The sequence below is a fragment of the Lingula anatina genome, chromosome 5 (genome assembly GCF_051362555.1).
Source record: "Lingula anatina isolate TDL-2025a chromosome 5, LinAna3.0, whole genome shotgun sequence".
NCBI classification, from domain to species: domain Eukaryota; kingdom Metazoa; phylum Brachiopoda; class Lingulata; order Lingulida; family Lingulidae; genus Lingula; species Lingula anatina.
The window spans coordinates 13,489,588-13,515,691 of record NC_141771.1 but is presented as its reverse complement, the minus strand read 5'-3'; the positions used below and the strand labels follow the sequence as shown (position 1 = coordinate 13,515,691).

At 37.1% G+C, this 26,104-nt stretch overlaps 4 protein-coding genes across 4 annotated transcripts; 2 read left to right on the top strand and 2 right to left on the bottom strand.

Annotated features, from left to right (window-relative positions):
• The first annotated feature begins 5,112 nt into the window (after positions 1-5,112).
• LOC147761673 (uncharacterized) lies at positions 5,113-8,886 on the top strand. Its single transcript, XM_087013951.1, has 4 exons — positions 5,113-6,243; positions 6,360-6,428; positions 7,693-7,782; positions 8,349-8,886. Exons 1-4 carry the CDS (start codon positions 5,137-5,139, stop codon positions 8,442-8,444), a joined length of 1,362 nt encoding a protein of 453 aa, XP_086870077.1. The 5' UTR covers positions 5,113-5,136; the 3' UTR covers positions 8,445-8,886.
• Positions 8,887-9,033: 147 nt separating this feature from the next.
• Positions 9,034-11,387, bottom strand: LOC147761672 (uncharacterized). Its single transcript, XM_087013952.1, has 4 exons — positions 11,120-11,387; positions 10,535-10,728; positions 9,874-10,052; positions 9,034-9,308 (listed from the first exon to the last, which is right to left on the bottom strand). Exons 1-4 carry the CDS (start codon positions 11,226-11,228, stop codon positions 9,065-9,067), a joined length of 726 nt encoding a protein of 241 aa, XP_086870078.1. The 5' UTR covers positions 11,229-11,387; the 3' UTR covers positions 9,034-9,064.
• Positions 11,388-11,661: 274 nt separating this feature from the next.
• LOC106160918 (uncharacterized) lies at positions 11,662-16,753 on the bottom strand. The gene is made up of 3 exons (XM_087014026.1): positions 16,619-16,753; positions 12,306-12,682; positions 11,662-12,103 (listed from the first exon to the last, which is right to left on the bottom strand). Exons 1-3 carry the CDS (start codon positions 16,751-16,753, stop codon positions 11,662-11,664), a joined length of 954 nt encoding a protein of 317 aa, XP_086870152.1.
• A 1,834-nt stretch (positions 16,754-18,587) lies between these two features.
• On the top strand, positions 18,588-25,858 carry LOC106160919 (uncharacterized). The gene is made up of 4 exons (XM_013537691.2): positions 18,588-20,310; positions 22,460-22,528; positions 23,756-23,845; positions 24,549-25,858. Exons 1-4 carry the CDS (start codon positions 19,198-19,200, stop codon positions 24,642-24,644), a joined length of 1,368 nt encoding a protein of 455 aa, XP_013393145.2. The 5' UTR covers positions 18,588-19,197; the 3' UTR covers positions 24,645-25,858.
• The last annotated feature ends 246 nt before the right edge of the window (positions 25,859-26,104 follow it).

The window sequence follows — 26,104 nt, the reverse complement described above, 5'->3', positions numbered from 1 at the left end:
TAGCCTATCTACCACAGAAAACGGAAACATACTAATCGCAGTTATTGGTTCAAAACTATTAGAAGGAAGTTGAAATAAATAAAATCAAATATTGAACAGCTATTAAATGTATATAAAATCAAATATATGCAAACTATTTTTGTTTATCAGCGCTTTTTTGATAATGAATTTCAAAAGTACCGTGAATTTTAGGTATATCATGTTTGGTTGTTTGATATGCAAGTACAGGGATCTGTGCTTGGAAGAGTGTGTACTCATGAAATCTCTCAACATAGACTTCCTGTCTTCAATTGCAAATGGCCATGGATCAGTGATAAAAAATCAATATGAAGCTTATATAAAGGTACAGCAGCTCACGTCCGAGTACTTTAGTGACCATTTACCTTTAACAATGGCTGAGGGTCGAGTCACAGTGATAGACCTTGATAGATTTGAATTGGTTGGAAAACAACATGATACCAAGGGCGTATCTGAGACTTTATCAAAGAGACAAAATGGCGAAGCAGTGGCCATAGAAGATTCGAAGGTTTACAGAAGCTTTAAACCAATAAGAGTTGTCATGGCAATATTCGGGCTTTACCACGACAGAAAGGGTGCCGCTTACAAAATTCACGACACCACGATGAAGGGGAAGGAGCAAAGGAAGAGGAATGTGTCATTTCTGGAAGTTTACAGTTTTTTTGCCGTGTTTTATATTTGGGTACATTTCATAGTACATGGATTGGTGGCATTTGATGGCAACGAGAGTGTAGCAAACCCAGCACTGTACTATAAAATCATGTTTGCGGTTTGGGACATGACTGCAGTTCTTCAAGCTACATTCTGCTTCTGTGCGTGTCGCTATAGATTGCCGTCTTTTTGGAGGGAATGCGCACGGTTAGAATCTGATCTGCCTAGCGTCATGGAGGCAATAAAGCTCGAACTAAGAACCAAAATTGCGGTCGTACTTGTCATAGTTTATGCCGTTTTTTACATTGCATACGGCGTGTACGTAATGTCAAGTGGCTTAATACCAGTCTTTTTTTATTCTCCCTTTCATTACTACGTGGATTTCAAAATCCCCAGCGTCGAGGTGACAGTACTGATAGTATATTCCGCAATGAGTGGTTTTTACGTGACTCTTGCTGCTTTACTCCCATATGCTATTTACACATTCTTTTGCATTCTGTTTTATACCATGTTTAAGGCATTCAACGATGAGTTTAAAAAGGAAGTTAAACAAGCCCTTGACACAGGCGAGCCCCTCCGCGTGGAGTTCCACCGACGCCGTCATCTGAAACTTTGTAAATTGTTCGACATTGCTGGTGGAATGTTCAGCTTCTTTGTGGCCTACGTTTTAGTTTTGAATACAGGCCTTTGTTGCCTCGTATGTTACCTGTTGATTTATCATTTTGACACGGCGACCGATTCCCCAATTGACATAATGGCCACGATGACTTGGGCAGTTCAGTCCGTCGTGCAACTGGGCATTATTTCCGCTGGAGCAGTAGTTAACGAGCAGGTTAGTCTCTCTCTCTCTCTCTCTCTCTCTCTCTCAGTTTCAATCTATTTGACTGTTCTTCGAATGAGCGAAACTGTATCACACAATTAATTTGTGTCACTCGATCTCTTTGACATTACATTTTTTTGTACTTTTGGTCGTCATTTCAACATGCGTGTCTTAATCGGAATCGCTTTTTTTTTCTGGTAAGAGGAAATATTTTAAAACTCAATCGACGTTTTTCTTTGGCTGTGTGTTTTCTGCAAATCCATCAGTTTGCAAAGTATGCTGTTTGCATTGGAAATCAACTTCATTCATCGCGTTAAGTTAACATGGCTTCCCTTTTCAAAATGTAAAAGGCTCTTTATCGTTAAAAGCCTAACAAATGATATCCTTTTTATCGAACTAGCATTTTGGCAACTCCTGTTCAAATATTTACTCGCTTAACATGCTTTTCCGGTGCATGGACTACCGGAAGGATGTTAAAGCTAGAAAGTGCATTACGTAACTAGACTGTTTGGGCAAACCGTTTCAAGTACATGGTCGTCAGTTTTGTCAACCTTATGAAAAAGAAAAAGCAAATGCAAAAAATGTATGTTGACAAGCCTTTGTTTCATTGCTCTTATAGTTGACGTTTTTCAAAAAGGTTTCAATCTATGACGCACTCACAAAAATTGCAACGGATTAAATAATTGTTTTAATGTGGTAAAACGCTGTATATATAAAACCGTTTTGTGTTTTAATAAAATATTTTTTGTTATCTTGAAAATTATAAACCGATTACAGTTAATGTTATTTCTAAATCTGAGACAGAGAGACAGAAAATGTGCAGTTTGTAACATAAACCGTGTAATAGTTATAAGAAATAATCACAAATTTAACACATTAGCTGTTAACCACATATTTTTATCATGTTATTTTAACCATATTGTTTTTTATTTCATTATTTTTTATCATATCATCAAGGCTTGCTTCTCTTTATTCAGGGTGCTGAATCAAATATTTTGCTTGCTGTGGTTTATAAGGCCACCACACAAATTTAGTATTAGTTTTACTTATGATTTGCTCTGCGATCTATCTTATGTAGAGGAATATTAAGGTTGCGTTTAATGAACCATGCCGAGAGACAAAAGATAAACTATATTCTGTCTCTTTCTTATATATGTGATAACCCTGTTTGGTATTATATTTTTATTTATAGTGGCATTTTTTCAACCATTAGAAGGAATCGGATATCTGAAATATATGAGGCTAAATTATAACACAAATATTTGTAATACGTTTTGCTTAGGCACACATGACCAAGTGAGTTTAGATAGCGACCTACAATATGACTGAGCACAACTGGCACGGAGTCTTAGAAACGACGGCGAAATTAGGTCATGGCTCTGATCAACCTAAATTTCATGTATAATCGACGTCAATCCGGCCAAGTCAATACGCGATTTACGCGACCTTTATTTATAACGTCACATGTGGTCGACGTGAAGTAAAAATTACGTTCGATTGGTTTTCCTGATTAATTTGCATTTTATTTATGGTGCATGTGATTGGAAATTATTGTTTAACAATTATTATATTCAAAAATATTTTTTAAAAACCTTGGCACTTCGTAGTAATTAAACATATTTAGAAATATTTAAACTATTTAATCGCATATAATGAAAATAAATTTACATCAAACTAATTTTATGTACATCGTATACGTGCAAGCAATACTTGAAAGGGTTTTAATGATTTTGATGCATATTACAATTTTCTACCAATGTAAATATGTACTGTACAACTATGTATTGTGAACCAATAGAGAATTTTTTTTAAATATATGGAGAAGGTTATTGTTAAGATATAAGGTGAACACTGGTTATGATATATCTTTCGAATTTAGTTACAATAGTTATTTTTATGCGATAAAACCAAATGGATTGCTTTTGAATAAAAATCTGTGATTTTGATTTTTAACCAATCAATATTATATTTGCATGTTATTTAGAAATAAAGGATCATATAAGCGCTTTTTCTTGTTAAACCCCTGCGTAATTGACTTCTAAGAAAGCATTTCACAGTGATTAACTGATTTGAAATATTGCCATAAAATGTCAATATTAAAAAAAAAACATCAGCTGTGCATAAGCTGAAGTACATTATAACTCTGTGCCCCTTTTTCATATCCTTGATGAACGTATAATATCAATTTAATCTGTTTAAACGCATAGACGCCAATTTAATTTGTTGTAGTTTTAATATTGCATTAATTTATTTTTATTCTAGAATTCTATTTGTAATGTAACAGTTTTTGGCCGCAAATCATTAATATAATTATAGTTTTTTTTTACTTTTAGACCACCACCCATACTAGAAATTTGAGGTCAAAGTAAATCACGCCCAGAAAACGTGGTGGGCTAAATGTAATCAATGATGTAATCAAAGGCTCCATTAAACAAGGCGTTTAGTTGGCAATTCTGCAGGAACGGAACTTCGCCGTGAATGGAGGGCCCCTCTTCGTCTCCACACCCAGAAGCTTAAAGTAAAAGTCTGACATCAAAAGGTAATAAGTGGACACGTATGCACAATCGATACCTATTAGTGGTAGGATATTTGACCATATCCACCGAAGAAAACGGAAACTTTTTGAATTCGGTTTCGTCGCCTGTGCCATTAGACAAAAATCGAATGATAAATGTCTTAGAACTGTTTAATAACTAATTGGTGCTTTGTGCATGGATAATTGCCGTATTGTACGGTTTTTGGCGCCCTGTGTGGTAAGAAGAAGTGATATACCATGACGATTACTGAAAATCTCGTGCATAAATGGCCCCAAGGTAATTATTCAAATATACAACTAAATATGGTTTAATTTAAATGTGCATCTATACTAATGCTACGGTGACATTTCTTATTAAGTTACACAAATTCAGCACATTCATGCATTTAAAAGGATAAAAATAGTTCGTATGAGATTCATATTTTTCAATAAATACATTGTAAACAGCTCGAAGGAATGTAATTCTCTTGTACCACCAATACGGCAGTTATTGCGATCATTCTGCAATCTTTGCTTGCCATCTGGCCACGTGGAGCATCATACAGGCATATGGCCACCCTCTGTAATAATCATTTAAGGAATTATTACAAAAAACCAGAGTTAAAAAATACATGGACTATCTGTGGTTGCCGGAACATATTCATTAATACGCATTTTAAATATCGGAAAATAGTCGCTTACCCCAGGAAATTCCATTTTTGGGCAAAATGAACAGTTGTTTTAACCCATTTTATTTCTCTGCCATTCTCAAATTCATTTTTTTTTTACAAATGAAAATTAAGTGCTTGGAAATTACGTGCGATCAATACAGCTGTACTTCACCGACTATCTTTATTAAATAATGTTTTAAAATGCACGGCTTACAAAGTTTATAATGAGAACTATGAAAAATAAGTATGTGTGTTTAATCTGAAAGATACCGCATATATGAACGTGATAATTGAATTGTACTTGGGGATCGAAGAATTTGTAAATAAAAAAACAAACGTACCGATTTTCCCCAGTAAAAAGTGCGTACTAATGGGTCAACAATAATCAATCGATATAACGCTCATATAAGTACAGAAGCTCACGCCTAACTGTGTATTCAAATTGACACACAGTTTGAAAAATGGCTGACGTTAAAGTCACAATTGCAAACCTTGATGGATTTGAAATAGTTGGGAAACAAAACGCTAAAGGAGGTGTTTCTGAGACTGTTCCGAGTAGGCAAAATGGCGAAGTGTTGTCTGTAGAAAAATCCAAGGTTTTTAGAAGTTTTAAACCGTTACGCGTTGTTATGAAACTATTCGGACTTTACCACGAGAAAAAAAGTGGCGCCAAAATCCACGACATATCGGCGCTAGGAAAGGGACGTAGAAAGAGGAATGTGTCATTTTTGCAAGTTTACAGTATTATTGCCGTGTCCTACATGTGGGTAAATTTCATAGGACGTGGACTGGTTGCGTTCGATGGCAATGATAGTGTAGCAAACCCAGTACTGTACTATAAAATTATGTACACCTTTTGGTACATGCGTTGCGCTTTCCAAGCTACGTTCTGTTACTATGCGTGTCAGTATAAATTGCCAGCGATCTGGAGGGAATGCGCCCAGTTGGAAACAGATCTGCCTAGCGTTATGGACGCAATAAAGCTCGATCTGCGAACTAAAATTGCAGTGGCAATTGTGGTTATTTATAATGGCTTTAACTTTATATCTGTGGTTTACTTGATGTCAAACGCCTTAATGCCTGCATTTCTTTATTCTCCCTTTCATTACTTCGTGGATTTGACAGTTCCCAGCATCGAGGTAACACTGCTGAATGTATTTGTGGCATTTAGTGCATTTTACACGAGCCTGGCTGTTTTTGTGACATACGCAATTTATACATTCTTCTGCTGTCTGTTTTACTCCATGCTTAAGGCATTCAACAATGAATTCAAAGAGGCCGTTCACCAAACCCTTGTTACCGGTGAGCCCTTCCAAGTGGAGTTCCACCGACGCCGTCACCTGAGACTCTGTAAATTGGTCGACATTGCCGATGGAATGTTCAGTTTCTTCGTGGCCTACACTTTGGTTTTTAACACAATATTTTGTTGCCTCATATGCTATATGTTGATTTATCATTTGGACGAGGTGGCTGGTACACCCCTGGACATTATGTCCATGATAACTTGGACAGTACAGGGCATCGTAATGCTGGGCATCGTTTTAGTTGGTGCAATAGTTAATGATCAGGTTAGTACGTCTCTTTCTCTCTCCCTCTCTGTCTCTCCCTCTCTCTCTCTCTCACTACATATAATTTGTAGAGCAAACGTTTTATCATAACAAAATGTGTTTGTGATAAATTTTAGGCACATTCCCCACTCTTGGAGCTCAACGAGGCTCAGTTGGACACCATACCCGATAACCAGTTGATTCCGGTAAGAATAAAACAAATGTTCAACAAATATGGGAAATTTGTCATGGATGCATTAATTATAGAGTACGGTTGGCGTCATAGCTGTGAAAACCGCTAATTACATTTCATTGTCGTCCTCCTTCTTCTAAAATGAGATACTTGTAACAAACATCCAACAAAGGGTAAAACCATCAACAGACGATGCCTATTGATTTTCTTCGTGTGCTGATAAAACAGTATTTGCAACATGCTACTTTGTCTAATTGATTAATGCATCAAGAAAAAAAAACGTCCATTAGTAATACAGGAAAGTCCATAGCAAATTGGTTACTTAGATCAATTGACGTTAACAATGCTTTTAACGTTAGCTGAAAGCTAATTGAGATATAACGTTTTGGTCTAGCTCTGGCACTTGTCTCAGTTCTTTGGAAAGGCCAGTTTGTGACGAAAGCTCGAATTTTCACAAAAAAACAATATGAATAAATTGGGATTTGGATTAAGAGAACGGAACAATTATAAATATAATTGGGAAAGTTAATTATGAAAATCAAGATTCGTTAATAACAGTTAAAAGTGATTAACTACATTAGTGCAAAAATGCAACTGATTCCTAGTGCTATACATGTACTTCCATTGTTCAAAAAGTAGGCGGTAGGCTTGGTCACGGTGAAGAGTAACCGTGTCCGTAGACACGATCACGGTAGTGAGAACAGATTAAAAAGCCTAGCTGTAATTCACACTCTGATAGAAATTAATCTGTTAAGTCTGTTGATAACTTATAAGATTAAACTCTTTCGACACTGAAACTATAGCTATGCCAAAGCATTCCTTCCTCTGTTTGTGTTACTGTGCGAATGAGCCGATTCACAGATGTCTCAGTAAAGTGCGACAATTAATGTTTCTCTCTCTCTCTCTCTCACTCTCTCTCTCTCTCTCCCCAGTCTCGGAGAGAAGGGTTAAGGTTACAGGCACATCCTTGCCCACAACCCGAGCCTGCACCGATACGCAGAGACACAAATTGCCGCACATATAGGACAGCACTATTACTGAGACATTAGTGAATGGGTCCCTCTCGATCATAGTAACACACATACACAAAGAAAGGACCTGGAGTGACCGAAAGCTTTGTTTAGGTATACCTATCTGTCATGTTAGTTTAGGAGGTGAAAAATTTACTCTCATAAACTACAATTCCTAATTGACAATTTCTGTACTATTATTAAGATTCATTTTACAAAATAATACAGGTTTAACACTACACCATTTTACGATAGCAAATGATATAGTTTCAGATGTTCCTGAACAAGCTAAGTGTCAATCCTATAGGATTTAGTGCATTGGGGATGTTTACCATAGACAAACCTACTATTTTGACGGTCAGTACAAATTTGAGGTGGTATATTCCGTATTATTTTAGGCTTCCGGTCCTTTATATGCGAAAAATACGTATAATAAAATACATATCTTTGTTAAAGTTAACAAAACATTAAGTTGTAGCCTTAGACAACGGTGTACATGTTTATACAGTTTTGTTATAAATACAATATTCATAACTGTTGTAAAGGTAAACATAAAGTTGGTAAAAATGATAAATTTGGTTAACGACCACAACGCCCTTTATTTTGAGAAAGTCAGAATTTTATTTTTATGCATTTTTACCATTTAGTTTATAGTCTGGTTGTGTTTTGCTTTGGTAACAAGAAGATATTTAACCGACTCTAGAAAAACACCCTAATGTAATTATATACATAAGCTTCACGTTCTAGAATAGCCCACCCCGAGACTTTGCCATCACTCCTCCCATCGTAAAAGATGTGCGGTGTTAACGTCACTGTCAATGCCCTTTAGCCAATGTTATTGATGTTTTTCACAATACAAGGGCGAGATGAAGCAATAATTTACATGAAAAAATAACATCTAAATAAACAGCTATTTATTTCAGATAATCGGCATGTTCCTGACGTATTTCTTTCTGATGATCCAGTTTAAACCATCAGATGCCACAATGCCCTTTGCCGGGAATGTTACGGTCTCGTGAACATAGATGCAGCAATAATGTATGGACACATCAAGATGAACACAGACATGCTTTAAGCCATGTCAATTATTGAACTGTACAAGGTACCGGTAAACATATTTTGAGGACTGCCATATCATATGCAAGGAAGAAAAATCTAGTGCAAGAAAATTGTTCAGTATCACAAACCAACTGTACATACTGGTACCAAGAACGTTTGCAAAACCTCTCCAAATATATGTGCTATCATAGTTTCCTCTCCTTTCAAATGTTCTTCATTAGCTACTGATTCACCGTTTAACAATATACAATATATAAAAATAAAAATGAAAAAAAAAAGTTTACAATTTCAAAGAAGTGAAGGAAAATTACTTCCGCTGTCAGCTTTTGTTGTTGGCATGGCAATGGTCACCACTTGACATTTTAGCCTTTTTTTAAATAAAATTTACTATGCCTATTACCATAGCAGACCCAAACCTAAACGCTCTGTCTCGCTCGTATAGATCACAATAAAATCACTGCACTGTTCTATTTGAAAGAGATTGCCCTTTCTCCGCTGAACCAATCACCGTCCGATTGTACGAGTGAACAAATGTTTCATTGTCGCTGAAATGGATCTCCCTGGTTAAAAGTGGTTTCATCTATAATTCGTCGTATTCCTTGTCAGTAAGTTTGTATACAAACTTTTTTCTCTCCCTGTGGAAGAAAGACGAATTAAAACACTCCCACATCAGCTGAAGCTCTCTGTGTCGGTGGAAAGAAAGAACTCGGAACCACTCTTCGTTACGTGTGCGTTTTTTGACCGTGATGATTTCTCCCGTAGCTTTGTCCGTGGCTAAATCGTTGATGAAGATCGGGAGCTTTTTATAAAAGTCCATCTTGTTTCTGCAAAATGAAAGTAGAATGCAATTTTCGTCGATTAATACATGGAGCCACGCACATAATACCTGTATACAGTGCATGTGCTTCATTTACCGGTAAGTAGGCCTACTGTACACGTTTATATACAAGCACACTAGCATTTAACAAAATGATTCACGAAAAGTCCAATTTACTTTTTTAAACGTTTCCTCGTATCACGGAACACATTGTGCATGTAATACTGTTACAACATTGCGTAATATCATACTTAATTGGATTCCATTTGTGATAAGAGACATTTAGAAAGGAAAGCCAACTATGGTAGCGTCGGTACGCATATGAACTGATGGATTCAGAATTTTGTTCAAGGGACGGGTGAGAATAAGAGTAAAATGTTTTGCCACGCCTGGTAAATAAATAGAAACAGACTGGAAAATATTTGATTTTGTCCCTTTTAGTTCTTTATACAAACTATATTTATGGGGAAAAAAAGAGAGTACCGTGGCAGAAAAGAGAGGGCCGCTGAACGGGTCTACACATTGAATGCACATGCGCGTTGTTGTTACCAATCACGTGTAATTTGACTAACTTTCCAATCACGTGGTCCACAATGCCCAACTCTTGCGCATGCTCAGCAAGGATAGGCCCAGGGTTAGAATACATTATTTCATCTGTCTTTTCTTTACCAACCCTCTTCGGGAAGAAGTACGTCCAGTATTCCGAGCCATACAAGTTCATGTTCTGATAAGAAGGGCCCAGAAATACACCCTGAATATAAAAAAGATAATAATAATATAAACAAGGTCATTTTGCAGAAAGGTGTGAGATACAGTATATGCCAGCCAGGCGTTATCACTTACGCCATCAAGATACTGTATGGGCACATCTGCGATGCATTCCCCGTACTGTGATTATGGCGTAATCGTTCTCATATACTGTATTAGGGTCAGTTCAACATTGGAAAGATCGTTTTAATACAAACTTTTTGATTAAAATGAAAGCGAAATACTTGATTCTAGTACCAAGATTAACAAATATAATGATAAGATATAATGAAGCAAACAAAAACTAAAAAATATATAAATGAATAAATGAAAATATATAAACAAGCTAACAATGAAAAAAAAACATAAAACTCATTAACAGATAAATGGAAAATATAATAATAATAATAATAATAATAATAATAATAATAATAATAAAACGCTCAAATCTAAAACCACATCTTAAGGCAATGACATAATACATACCGGATGTGCCACGACAACGTCGGTCGCTGCCGCAAGCATCGCTCCCCCGGCCCCAGCGTTCCCCTGAAGAGCAGCAACCACCAACTTATCGGTCATCTTGCTCATTTCCAGTATGACGTCATCGATTTTGTTTATATTCTTCCAAGCTTCCAATACTGGGTCACTGCTAGCTTCTATTCGGCAGAGATTGATTCCTGATTTTACGAAAATACAATATTATTATCTTCATTTCTCATTTTTCTTTCATGTCAGTTTAAGTACATTTCTGATCAGTTCACTTCATTTGTTTATAATTTTATAATTGTGACAGAGCGTGACCAAAACATTTTTAATGACCCAATCGCTATTGCAAAGGGTTATTTATATCTTTTGTAGACTTAATGATAAATTACCGTTGCTTTCAAAAATAAATTAAAACATCTATTTTTATGTGTTACATAGTGATTTGATTGCCTATTCTAAAACAAATTGCCACAGTATTAATTATATATGAAAGAACCGAATAAATAAATATAAAACACAGTCAGTACTGTGAACAAATCTCAGCCAGAATTGTCTGAACATCTGTGTAAATCAAGATTTCACCTGTCGAAAAGAAACGCTCTCCGCCCATCAACACAACAACTCGGATGTGGCTCATCTTGGCAACTTGACGAAGAACCTCTGTCAAATGATCTGCCTGGTTGCTGTCCATAGCACCATTGTAAAAATCAAAGTGAATGTAGCACGCTTGTCCGGATTGACTCACCCAGACTTGATTATATGAAGACAAATTGCTCAAATCCGCAATTCCCAAGGCCAGAGTTGGTGAAATTGCAGACACTGCTGGAAGCTTGAGGGACAACTTCTTTTTGTCCTTTAAAGCAAATTAGAAATCTATTCAAAAACTACTAGTTACCAGTTTGATATAAGAGAAACTCCAATCAAACGACCCCCTCCAATTTTTAAAGCAAAAAAGTGTCTCTCTCCATAAGAGACAGAGTGAACATCAATCTGAGATCCACGAAAGCATTCTTATTGTAGAAACTACTGTAAAGCGCCGCCGTGATCAACAGACTTTCAGGAGTGACACCTGGTGGTAACAGGTGGGTTTATTTTTTTAATTTTCTGCTATTCAGTATCGTGGATTAGCAAGTAAAATATGAATGTGTCATTACTGCAGACCTGTACACTTCACCGCTTGGAAAATAAAACACTCTCACCTTCAAACAAGTTATCCAAACTCCCAGCTTGTCTCCGCTTTTTACCAAAAGTGCCCCCTGCTTCTTTCCAATTACAGAACCAGGTTTGTGGGCATTCAACCTTTGTTCCAAAGCTCCACTACGGTCTTGCTCTATGTGGGCACCGTATACCCTATAAGTTTCGGTTAGTTCTGTATTGTTGTCGCGGAATGTGATATTTGCAAGGGCGCCTGGATGTGTGTCGGAACTTCGAATGATTCGGCATATATCATCAGCTGAGGCAGACAAGTCAATCTCCCTGTCGGACTTTTTCATTGGGGGTAACGGACAGCCTTTTATTTCTGGTCGATTGTAATCAAGTGGCGTTGGAATCACTCCAAGTCGATACCTTAATTAGGAATAAGATGGAATGGAGTAAATCGAGATTAAAACTCAGCGTGTCGCCGCATTATATAACAGTATACAAAGAAAAATAATAAAAAGAAGCTACAAAACCCCAATGGCAAAGACAGCAAAGAATATTTAAAATTAATTGATTAATTTATTAATTGATCACTGAAATGAAGGGCAGTCACATTGGACTGAAATACCTCGTAAGCCCGTCAACGACCAGCTCGGCGGCCAAGTCACTGATTTCCCCACCGTACACGCCTGTTTTCGTGGCGTTTTCTTTTAATGGGAATGTCCCCGTACTCCAGATGTCGCCTCCGTCCATAACCGGGCTAGCTTGCAGCAGCGTCGCACCCCATTCCTTCTTGTCTTGCCGTATGGCCCAATCAATGGAATTAGGTCCGCGGTCACCTGCAATACCCGGATGAAAAACTAAACATGGCCGCTTGGTCGTCTGCCAAATTGTTTCTGGGATGTATTTTGTAAGGTATGGGCAGATGATGACGTCGGGTTGGTAAAGTGTTACTGCATTTTCCATGGCGCTTCCACTAACGAACGGCAGGACATGGGTAATCACCTGGATGATAAAAATGAATAAAATGCATACTTTTATCAGTACAATGTAGTGACGTAAATGTACACGCACAGAGAGGGTGACGGTCCTTCGATGTGGTTTTAATAAACAGTATTAACCGAGGCTCACCGCAGGGATATGCCATTAACAAACAGTTACTCCAAGTATGAGTACTCTATATACCTAATATACTGAAGGCCGTAATAGGATCCGATTGTATGGGTAATTCACTGTCTTCAATCTTTCGATGCACACTAATTTCCGGGAATAACTACAGGTAAGCTCAGTACCTGTGCTATATTTTATGCGCACATTTGAAACGAAAAAAATGCCAAGATACATGTGTTCACACGTAGTGACAAGGTGCACGTTCTACACGTATTTTCAGCGAACTGTGTGTAAAATACGACTTATCCAACTACACTATGAGCAAGTCGTTTTGACAAAAATGTTCATATTTTTTTCTTATTATACTCAAGAGTTGAGTCTACCATTAACTATACTATTTGCTTAGTTATAACTTTCAACCTTAATCATATTTTTTTGTTTTGTTTTTGTTTCTGATATATGCAGAAACTTCGGTGACTTGTAGGCCCATGGGGTAGGGTGATTTGTAAAACTATATCACGTCACGTTAATAAATAAATACTATACTATATTCTACAATTTACCAACCCGACGTCATCATCTGCCCATACCTTAAAAAAAAAAAAAATATATATATATATATATATATATATATTGTAAATATTGGCTTGTGCACAAGGACTTGGTTTATTTACTTCCGATGATTAACAAGTAGTTAGAAGTAAGACACTACAGACCGTAGAAGTGAGCCTGTAGAGCTGGTTTTACCTTGCATGTGTTTTTACTTGTTAGGGTAATTGCCGAGACTTTGTAAACTACGATGACAGTGAAACCGTGGCGTTTTGAGAGCGATATCAGCTCAGCAATGCAAATAAACACACGTCCGTTGCCAAGGAGCAATTAACGGTTGTGACACGGATCTTGACACTGTTTCTGAAAAGAAAATCCTAATAGACTTAAGTAATTTGCCTATGAGCTCAATAATGACTTGGACAAATAAATCATTGTCAAAGGTTTAAGGTCAAACAGTTAAACAAGCGATCTTTTAGATTTATTGTAAAAGGCACCTTAGTCAGCTGAACAGCAGTTGTCTAAAATTCGCGCCCCTTAACTAAATTTAACACTTTTGCAAAAGGGGCTATGGGAAGCCTACTGTACACGCAAAATAGTATTTAACCATAATATGTAGATAAAAAACATAGTTTTAAAATCTTACTTAATTTCCCTACTACAGTGTATGAACAACGTCTACTCCTTACCCCCATTTTTTCAAAAATCATTAAGTCATTTAAATGCAGACGATTTTTAACAAAAGTACCCTTTAGTATTATACAGGTATTCTAGGTTAAAATTCACTGAAAATTTAACTTTATTGGTTTATGTCAGAACTTTTAAACATTTTCCTAAGAAATGCTTCACTGTTGCACGCATTAATTATTTATATGTTTTGAACAATCCTTCAGTTAAATTACTACTACTACTACTACTACTACTACTACTATCTCTTTTTACACCGTCGAGCGTCTAAGGCACCAACAAAACACTTCCACTGCTCTCTGTCACGAGCCAGCTAGGTGTTGAATGGTTCCCCAGCTTTCTCCCAGTTGTCTCAACTCTACTTCAACAGTCCTTCTCCATGTGATGTAAGGTCTACCTTTTTTCTATGTCCCTCTGGTGTCCTGTGCATGGCTACTTTGGTGGTGGAACGTGGGTCTTTTCATGGCACTGTTATGTCATATACTATAAACGGTTTCCTTTCCCGTACCCCCGTTTTTCGGCAATTGGACTTAACTACCTCTACAGTTCAGTAAATATAAATTAATCTACAGTGTAACAGACTATAGGATAAACTGTCAAAATTGCATTAACTATTTGTAATATAAAATGATGAAATTTATCAAAATATCCAAAAATCATATTCTTAACTCTCTTTTTTTTCTGAATAAATAAAGTATAATGGTTTGTTTTCATGAGAATGTTTCAAATTTTTGTTCTGAACCTAAAAACATTATTTTGTTGCCCTTCTAAAATAAGATTGAACTAATTCTCATTTTATGTGGCAGTTTTCAGCAGCATACATAACTGGGTTGTAACTATTTTGGCAACGCACTGTAATAAATATTAAGTTGACATTTTGTATGGAATATTTCACTTGAAAAGGCATTTCCAGGTTTAGACGAATTGTTATTTTAAAAAAAATTCCCTTCTGGTTTAAGTTATGTGAATAGAGAATTTGGTAGCCAGGTGTGTCAGTACCAATAAATTGACTACCTTGTCTATGGCACTCCAGTATTACGTAATATGTGATAATTCCATTGGGCAGTACTCTTTGAGGTAGTCCTAGCAGTAAGTATACATATCTTGGAAACGCCTTCACTGGTGATTGAAATTTTGCATAAAAGCAAGCAGCTTGCGTAGATTGAGCGAAGCAATGTTTCACAGAACCGTTGCTCTAGTTATAGCTACGCTAGAATGGTGCAATTACCAGACAGATAAATTGTGTCATAAGGTTAAGGAACGATCGGCACAGTGTTCCAGAGGCATGCCCAGATTGGTGTACCTTCGCAGATGTCACGCCCAGGGTGACCACAACTTAAAACCACAGTTTGGCTTTTACCTGTACAACTAAACAACGGCAGCCGTTTCCCATCAAACTGAGGGACAAATTTCCATCAGAAAAAAGTGTTTTTCAAGGCCTTTTGCGAACGCTACAGTGGTTTAAGCAGGTTACTAATCCTATGGAAAGTACAACCTTGTCGCCTATGTAATATGTAAGGAACCATTAACTGTTCCTGGCACAACATTGGAACCGTATGGCTTTTTCTGTTGAGGTTAGATTTCATTTGTACCACCAAAGTGGTCAAATATGAGCTCAGGGACACTTTGAAGAGGTCTACAACGAAGTGTGCGTCACTCCTAAAATGGTGCCAAAACAGCAATGGTAGTCATCGTTTGAAATCTGACCACGTCAAATACAGGAATATTCTGGAGACCACCTGCCTACTACTTGCTAGAGGACACCTCAGGAAGAATTTTTTTACAATTTGAAAATGCCAGTCCGCTCAGACCGCTTGTATGCGTAGATTACTTACAGAACCCAAGGACTGAGGAGCTACCACAGCCATCAAGATCACCAGATTTGAACACTTCAGACAAACCATCGGTCTACTGGTCCTGCAACAAACCGGAACAAAATTGAACAAGTTCTGACCGATGCCAGGAATACTATTCCAGCTAGGTTACACTTTTACAAAACTTGTCCCAGGGAATGCCTTGCCGCTTGAGAACCCTGGTAGCAGCCTGTGACAAGACACTGATACGATCAAGCCTCCTCTCGTTTACAGATGTAAAACTTATTTACATATTATGATATCGAATATGTGGAGATCCAAAACACCTTTTTAGTGGTTGTTGTATGAGTAAGAATAGTCCATTTATATTTCTTTGCTTAATGAGGATAATTCAAATAAAGAACTCATGACAATGACTCATTCAACACAGTGGCACTGAAGATTTAATTAAAAGTTTTTTAAAAGATGAAATAAATCCTCGAATTCATTTTTCAGTCAGAAAAAAAAGCAAAAAAAAAAAATGATTTGGAAAAATTATTCCATATGAAATGTCAAGACTTTTTGGCAGTACATGTACCTGAGCTATGGGAACGTGCAATGATTCGACTTTGCTATTAAATAGATTAATAGGCCCCATAAACTGTCAGAACACAAAAATAGCATTGTACTCTTATTAATCAATGCTATTTAAATGCACAAAACATTCTGTATGGGTTTTAGAGTTTAAGGGAGCCTTAAAGCAGTACAAATAAGTTGTTTTTGTAATTACTATTTTACTTACCTTCAATCTTTGTAAGGTCATCTTAACTCTATTGGTCAAACTGTTGACAGAGTTGGAAACTAGTAAAACACGGAGTCCTGCTATTGAAGATGGGTTTCTTGATATCTGACCTGGCATAGGCAAATACGGCGGCATAATTGAATGGCTTTTTTCCCTTTCTACAGTCGAGGAAAATATTTATATGCATTTATTGTGCGTACCACGCGAATTCTATGGGTCTAAGTACTGGGTAGTTCTATCAAACTCTCGCTGAATGCAGTCAGTTTAACAGATTAACACGTCTCTTTTTCCCAAAGTTCTTGTACAAACACCAGCTTTTCTGTATGCTACTCAGTAGGAGGCGTGTTGATCTGTTAAACTGATTGTATTTAGCGAATGTCCCCACGGGGTTGGATCGATCTACCAAGTACTTAGACAGATAGTTTCAACGAGAATGAGTCCTAAGACAGGAAATTGGAAGTTTTGACTGCAAAGGACAGGTATGATTTTTACACTTTCACTAATAATGATCGTTGCGGAATAAGGTGACTGGCCTAATCACCCAGACGAATAGGAAAGCACGCCCCCTTTAAGTACCTTTAAAATCAAACTCGTGTAATCAATCTCCCGTGGCGTTTTGTTCCTTTTGTTCATAGAGGATTATTTTATAGCGTCGCAAGCTACCCCCCCCCCCCTTTAACACTGGAAGGCAACCCTAGTGCGACCATGAAACTGGACAGGTTTCGATAACTTGAGAGCATGACAAATTGCGACCGCAGACAAACATTGCGATCCGGCTCTTCTGCCTAAATCGAAGGTATCGCAATTTTTGACTGCGCGCTAAAAGCGATATCGCCGCTTGTTTGAAGACTATGATCATCATCATTTATTAACGTGTCAAATGTATAGAACACCAAGCCCTTCGGGCTTATAAATATATAATTTGCGATGAGTCAACCGAGGCGCAATTGCCTTTGCGTACCTTGTATTCGGTTTTTTGGCTTGAAAATGTCATGGGTAAAATGCTATGTATATAGAATATTATTTCATCAAAAATAAAAGACAAAAATTATACTGTGGAGCATTTTATAAATCAAAGTCATTTAATATGTATGAATCTTCCAAAATAAAACATTCCATTTATGACCTGAATTTTTCCAATGAAAATCATCTGTGCAATCCACTGATAATAATCATAAGTTTAAACATTCTCTGTCTGCACAAAATGAATGCTAAACTTCTTAAAGCATTCGGTAACTTTACCCTCCTCTCAAGGAGTTCGCAAGTAAGACGTGCGTGGTCCAAGACTCACGTCGCAAGCAATGAAGGAGCAAGTGCCCTTTGCGTGTTGAGTACGTCGCACACCCTCACAGCTAACGAACACAGTCGAAAGCACATGAGTCACTCCTACGCCAGGAGCATAAAAGGAGTGCTCACGACGGACGCTCGAATCTCAACAATTAGCGGCGTTGTGCAACGTGTACAAAAATGTTCAGAAATGTCTAATATGAGATTTTTTAATTTTTCTAATGTGATATAGAATAACATAAAAAGTGGAAGTCACCAAGTGGACAATTTGGTATGAGCGGAACTCTGTTATAACGGGGGGGTCATTTTTGCATCCACACCTAAAAGCGACATACAAAACTCTGACATCAAATGTTTTACTTAATTGGTGAACATACCTACACAATCGATAGAGTTTGGACATCTGACCATTATTATATCTGTAATTACCACAGAAAAGGGAAACATTTGAATTTAGTTGCTATTTGAGTGCCATTAGATCGGATGTTTATTGTCATCAAGTTGTTTAATTTAGCACAACCAGCGCTTTGTGTGATCAATTTTCGCAGAACCGCACTTTTCAGATATATTGTGTGTCCCTGTATTATGTAAAGGTGCATATGGAATTTTCCACAGGGAGGTGTTTGTCCACAAATCTATGAAAACAACTCCCCAACTTCTCCTTGCTCAACGTGCATACATAACTAGGGATGTTATGTGACCGTGGCGATATGCTGATCACTGAAGCCTGTCCATTTAGCCAAGCTTCAGTGAAGATCGAGGGCAACCTCGAGCCGCTACCCAGAAATATCTCGCTTCACTTGACATTTCTGCGTAGCGTCTCTCGGAAAACTCGGATTTAACCTCGATGTAGGCCTACTGTAGACTTTCACGACTACATCTTGGTTAAATCAGTCGAGGTCTCTAAAATGCTGAAAGCCGAAGACGGAAGTTTACATGTAACCTTCTTGACAAGAGAATAGCGACTTTGCTTGCGTTATATACGTAGACAAATTTAAAATCCAAAAATTGGTCAGACAATACGTAAGAATTTGGCGGGAGGTGACCAGCGCACGTGGACGAGTTTATTCCATATAACATCTCTAGAGCATGACATAGGATCAATTTATTCGGTTTTAGGGGTGTTTTAGGATGACGCTCGAGGTGTTATGGCATATATCGCTCGGGTGACAGTGCATTATCTCACACTTAATGTACTAATGGGTCAAAGATAATAGGTAATCAATATAACGCTTATATAAGTGTACAGCAGCTCACGCCTGTGTTTCTAATTGCCATTCATTTTGGACATAATGGCCAACGTTCAAGACGCAATATCAACTCTTGACGGATTTGACATGGTTGGGAGACAACATGATACGAGGCGTATACCTGAGGCTTTTTCTAAGAGACAAGCTGGCCAGGTTTTGGCCATAGAAGATTCCAAAGTTTATAAAAGTTTTAAACCGTTACGTGTTGTTATGGCAATATTTGGACTTTACCACGAGAGAAAGAGTGGCACCCAAATTCACGATGTCTCGGCGAAGAGGGGCGAACCAGGGAAGCAGAAAGTGTCCGCTTTACAAGTTTACAGTTTCATTGCTGTGTCCTATATGTGGGTACATTTCATAGCACGTGGACTGGTTGCATTTGATGGCAATGAGAGTGTAGCAAACTCAGAACTTTATTATAAAATTATGCTTGCGGTTTGGTACTTGATTTGCGCTCTTCAAGCTACGTTCTGTTACTGTGCTTGTCATTACAACGACCGGTTACCAGCGATCTGGAGGGAATGCGCCCGGTTGGAAACAGATCTTCCTAGCGTCATGGAGGCAATAAAACTCGATCTAAAGACAAAAATTGCAGCAGCATTTGTGGTATTTTATAATGCCATTAACATTGTTTATATGGTTTACTTAATGGCAAATGAATTAACGCCGGTATTTCTCTATCCTCCGTTTCACTACGTTGTGAATGTCACAGTCCCCAGCACCGAGGTTACTATACTGAATGTAGTTGTGGCATTTAGTGCATTTTACACGAGTCTGGCTGCTTTTGTGCCATATGTCATTTACATATTATTCTGTATTCTGTTTTACACCCTGTTTAAGGCATTCAACGATGAGTTTAAAGAGGAAGTACAACAAGCACTTGTTTCAGGTGAGCCTCTCCGTGTGGAGTTCCACCGTCGCCGTCATCTGAAACTTTGTAAATTATTCGACATTGCCGATGGGATGTTCAGCTTTTTTCTGGCCTACGTTTTGGTTTTAAATACAGGACTTTGTTGCCTCATATGTTACATGTTGATTTATCATTTGGACGAGGTGGCCGGTACACCCCTTGACATATTGGTAATGGCATCTTGGGCAGTGCAGGTCGTAATGCAACTGGGCGTCGTTTCCATTGGGGCAATAGTTAACGATCAGGTCAGTCTATCTCTCTCTCTCTCTCTCTCTCTCTCTCTCTCTCACACACACACAGTTTGCCTTATGATTACATGCATATGCACGCATAGAAGTTCATCTCAACATCTCTCTCTCTCAACCTCTATTTGAACGCCGCACGAATGTCGAAAAAAAACAAAGGTTTCGGGGACAAAATAGCTTTAGTTTCTTATAGTAATTTTAGTTATTTCCATTGGAGCAACAATCGGAGATCAGCTAGATGAGATGCCGTCTGCTTTTTTTTTTTTTTTCTACATATGTACGGATCATCTGGCTAAATTCATCAAAATCAGTGCTTTGTAAATTGTACAATATTTAATGACAATTTAGACATGTCTGACATGTCTCGATTTTTTGTAGCTCGAGGATTAAAAAAAAAAAACAATCGACGTTTTCCTCGGCTGAGCATTTTCAGTATATTGATCAACACGTAATGTAGCTGGACCCGAATTTCGTTTATGGCCCTGTCACGTACACCTTGACGATTTTGCCAGCGTATACCCGACGTGATCATTGTGATGGCAATGTCGACGTTTTTTTTCCAAATTTTGGCGTATACATAGCGTATTCATAACGAGTTCGGCGTATGCATGACGTATTAGTAACTTATATAGAACGTTTCTATTTCTTATAGACAACTTATACCAACGAATGCGTAGCGTGTTGCCGGCGTTCACAACTTATGCCCAACGCCAGTCTAACTTATGCATACCACACGGCAGCGTATGGCCGACGATCACGTGCCGTAGCCTTTGAAAAGGCTGCCACTTGATGACTCAAATCTTAACCTCACTAGGCATCGCAGTGTCAACATCACCATTATGCGAACCCCATTTTTATACCCCAATTCTCCTAAACACTGCCAACAAGCCATCATAAGGTAGCTCAACGTTATCACGTTTAGTTAGTTCCGGGGTTGTTCGGAATGCGTCAAATACGTCTAAATATGTCAATGTGCGTTAGAGGTAATTTCGATATAAGTTACACATAGGTTCGAAACACGTTAATCAAAGGTTGAACAAACGTCTTGGTAAGCTTGATATTATCTTGACGTATTACGACTTGTGAGTAATTAACACATAACGTTTGTTTGAATGGGGTGTCAACGATCGCATAACTTATTGCTCGCGTATGCGGGACGTATGAATCATACGTTGACATACGTCCAAAAGTTTTGTGCATGCATAAAATTTTTGGACTACCGGCGTGCTTCAGCGTGTTCTTAACTTATACAAAACTTACCCACCACTCATTCGACGTACGCCAGCGTATTGGCCAAATTTTTCATACGTTGGCGTTCGCTAGCTAAATCGTCAAGGTGTGACAGGGCCATTACATAGGAAACCAAAAAACAATGAATTGGCAGTATGTCTTCCTGCAATGTCTGACGGATAATTTCCTTTTTATTGAATTGTTTTGACAACTGATCCAATATTTAAAATGCATTCAAGTAAAAATACTCAATGTATGCTTTTCGATCTAACGATGTAATGTCCTACTTGTGCTGAACCGACAGATTTGGGCTAGTGCATGTGGGAAGACACGGCTATATTGCTTGGGATACAATGGGCCCAGTCTCCTCCTCCTTTTTTTTTTTTTTTTTTTTTTTTTTGGGGGGGGGGTCGAAACCAGGAGAGTTTACTGAGAAAGACAGTTGTTTTGTTGATCTGGTACTATACGAGGATATGGAATAAAACACGTTATTGCTCAAACAAAAATACATCACAGTTGTGTTAAGAAAATATTACCGATTATTGAAGTGATTAAATTGTTGTTTCGGTTGTCACATATGCTGTTAAATATATATGTAAATGTTTAATTATAACAAAGTATATTTAAATCCGCCAAGGAGGTTAAGTTTTCACCCCTGGTTGTTTGTCTGTTTGTCCGTCTGTCATCAACATAACTCAAAAAGTTATGGACTGATTTTTATGAAATTTTCAGGAACTATCAGAAGCGGGCCACGGAAGAGATGATTAGTTTTTGGTGGTTATCCGGGTCAATAATCAATCAATTATCAATTGCCAAAAATATTGAAAATTGAAACGGCATTGGATGGAGACTTTGCTGCCTTGGCGGAGGTATGCGCTCTCTGAGTGCTTTTCTAGTTGTAATGTCTTTTTTCTTTTAGGCACATTCCCCACTCTTGGAGCTCAACGAGGCTCAGTTGGACATCATACCCGATAACCAGTTGATTTCGGTAAGAATAAAATGGTTCCGCATTAACCAACGCTTCGGGGCAATAGACTATAGAAGAGGTAGTGTCCTGCAAGTAAAATTAAATATACACTTTTCAAATTATAGATAATGTTTTTGGATTCAATAAATAACGTCTTCGGCTTGTATGCTCCCAGAGAAACAATTTTTTTAATTAACAGCCATCAAAAACTAAATAAATAAATAAATAAATAAATAAATAAAACAATAGAGGAATTTACTTTGGCCTTTATGAAATTTTGATTGACACTTATATATTTATGGAACCAACCAGTTGCCACGGCAAGAAATTAAAGCACAGTTTTATATGTTTCATAAAAACTGCACATTTGACGGAATGAACCTCATTCGGAATACTTTGGACTGGTTTTTACACCGAAGGATCGACATCATCCTTATCATCAGTTCAATATATTGTTAACTCTTTTTAACATTAGATGTTTACCAACTGTTCATTACCGCCCTATATGACCAACCTGCTCTAAAATGAAACGTCCAGCAAATAGGATAAAAATCGATCGATAAAACTCAAAAACAGTAATTGCAATATAAATACCTACCATAAGTAGTATGGGAGAAATCGATGCTTTAGTTCAATAGACGTGACGTAAGCTTTTAAAATATTATAAAAACCGGCTGGGATCATATTTTGCTCTCTCTCATCATGCCCGCGACAATTGTTTGGAAACGCCAGTTAATCCCAGCGATGTTCACAAGTTTTAGTCTTCTCTGTAGCATTCCACAACTTAAAAATAATTGTTTTAAAGCTTTTTGACCAAAGAAGGTGTAGAGAAACTGAGGGTCCGTGTAACACAGTTTCCGCCCTCTATTTAGTTATATAATGGTAAACCTGACCTAAATGGGTCAAAATCTAGGGCGAGGCTTACCTGTACAAATGAATGGGAAGCGGACTCTGCCATTGAGGACTCTCTGTCGTGTTACACCGGTTTTGCAAAATATCAATGGAATATTGTAATGTGAATTTGAACACATGGCTATTGAGCTCATTGATCGGTGATAAAGAACAACATGCAATTATGATTAGTGAAATACAGTAAAATTCAATTAAACTGCTAGCATAATAAGTCCTAATTTGACAACTTTTGTAAAAAGATACTTTACAAAAAAAAAAAAAAAAAAAAAAAAAAAAAAAAAAAAAAAAAAAAAGCAAGCGTTTAACACTGTCATTAAATAATTACAAATTATTTAGTTTCAGATGTTCTTGAACAAGCTTAGTGTAACTCCAATAGGATTTAGTGCACTGGGGATGTTTACAATAGATAAACCTACCATTTTGACGGTGAGTGGATTCTAGAAACAGTCTTCAGTTCCTTCAAATGGTTACATTGTAAATGTTTTCACAGTAATGTTATAAAATGGATCAATTATATCTGTAGTCAAGAAATACAAAAATGATAATTTTGTCAAGGAGCGTGAGACCCCTCATTGCGAAAAAATCATATTTTTCTTATTTCAACATTTTTTCAAATTAAGAAATGCATTGGGATTTAGATTGGTAGGAGGGAGACAATTACAGCTGATCACAGAAAAAAATAACACCTGTGCTGTTTTCACGGTCTTAAACAGCTTACACCCTGTCTTTTAAATATTTCACCTAAATATTATAATAAAAAAGAAAGATAATGGTAAGATCGAACGACGTAACAATTATTTTTTTGCTTATTAAACGTAGCACGAGAAGAAAAAGACGTGGTCATTGTTTACAGAGATTAACCAAATTATTAAGTTTGTCTGGTGTTAAGTAATTTTTCTGACATTATATATTGCAAGAATTTAAAGAAGGTATATTAACAAATGTAGTCTAATGCAATTTTGTCAATGGTTGCTGGGATTGATATTTTAATAAATTTTGAAAATTGTTGGTTTTACGGTGAGTGGATTTTAACACCATTTTCAGTGCAAGGGTGAAGCGTTTAATTGTTAAGTGTTTGGAAATAAATTCACAAGTATAAGTAAGACAAATAAACCGTCATCTCTTTCAGATAATCGGCATGTTCCTGACTTATTTCTTTTTGATGATCCAGTTTAAACCATCAGATGTCACTGTGCCCTGTGCTGGGAATTTTACGGCCACTTGACCGGAAATTAGAAATAGCAATACTTTATTAATGAGACTCACAAAAATTGAAAACCCACGAGACATTTAGAGGATATCAGATGGAATGAAATAATGCTTGAATGCCTTACAATTGTAGTTCTGTTGTATTGCAAGCTACAAACTAGTGAAATGTATTTTGGAGAATTCATTGTCACAACATTTCATTATGGTTACAATATTATAAGTTACCATTCTCTGTTCGTTGTAATTAATGTAACTATTAATAAAATACAATAGCTTAGCAAGTGGATAATGAATAGTGTCTAGAATGAGAGGAGAGATGACTTCGACACGTTATTACTTGAAAGAAATATATGGTAATTCAAAAAGAAAAAAAAGGAAAAAAAAACGAAAAACTTGCTGTTTCCTGTTTGTCTAAGCTGACGGTTAATTGTTTTAATGCTAAAATACAAAGAATTGTGTACTTATTATGATTATTTATGAAAACATCTGCTCATGTTTGTATATACGATTCAACAGCCACGTAATGGCGCAAACAATATCGTAATGTCTATTTGTATAATCCCCTGTTCTAAAGAAGAGCGTCTATAAGTCTATTCGATATCTTTTAATGTTAAGCCGGCGGCAAAGAACTTATAGAAGGATGGTATCAATTTCGATAATTACATGAGTTATACATTCCATACCCTTGTCCCTGTTCTCTATAAGCCAAGAAATAAACTGACGTCCGACCTCAAAAGCACCCTTGCCTTAAAAGCAACCTCTCGTGCCGCGCTTTGTCTTTCTTGGTTGCATATTGAACAGGACCCATTTTAAAAGGTTTGAATGTTTCACTCTTTTTAAGATAAAAGATTATATTTTCGTAGTGGCGCACGACCAACACTTTTTACACACGTGTTCATGTATTTGTCTGCAAGATTTTAATGTCTGTAGAGTTTTGTTTATCCTGTCAGTGCATAAATATACAATGTTAGTTTGACAACGTAAAACTATATATATCTAATCTTAGGAGAAAAAATTAATGTAGTTGATGGACTCATACAGAAACTACGTAACGGGACAAGCCCAAAAGATCAATGGCACTCATTTCCCTGATGACGATTTTTTAATGATCTCAGATTTTTTAAGTTGAGCGCTTGATTTATCATTTCTCCTTGATAATACATAACGAGATGAATCGGAACAGTCACGCTTCCGATATCTGATTTGGTTAATGAAGAGATATTTTTAAGATTTCAGGGAGTTTGTTGGTTCAGCTCTTTAGACTGGTGCCAAAAAAAAAAGAAAAAAAAAAAGCACAGCATGTGCCAGGCATTTGGTCGTTTTTTGTGGCAAAAAATTATCTGTGCTATAGATAAGGCACCATCTACAATAGCAAAGCCTGCTAGACTTGCACCATCGTTTGTGACCTCCGTTGATTTTTGCTTCCTGGTCACTTGGTAAACTGCCTTTAGAAAATATAAACAAAACTTACAACAT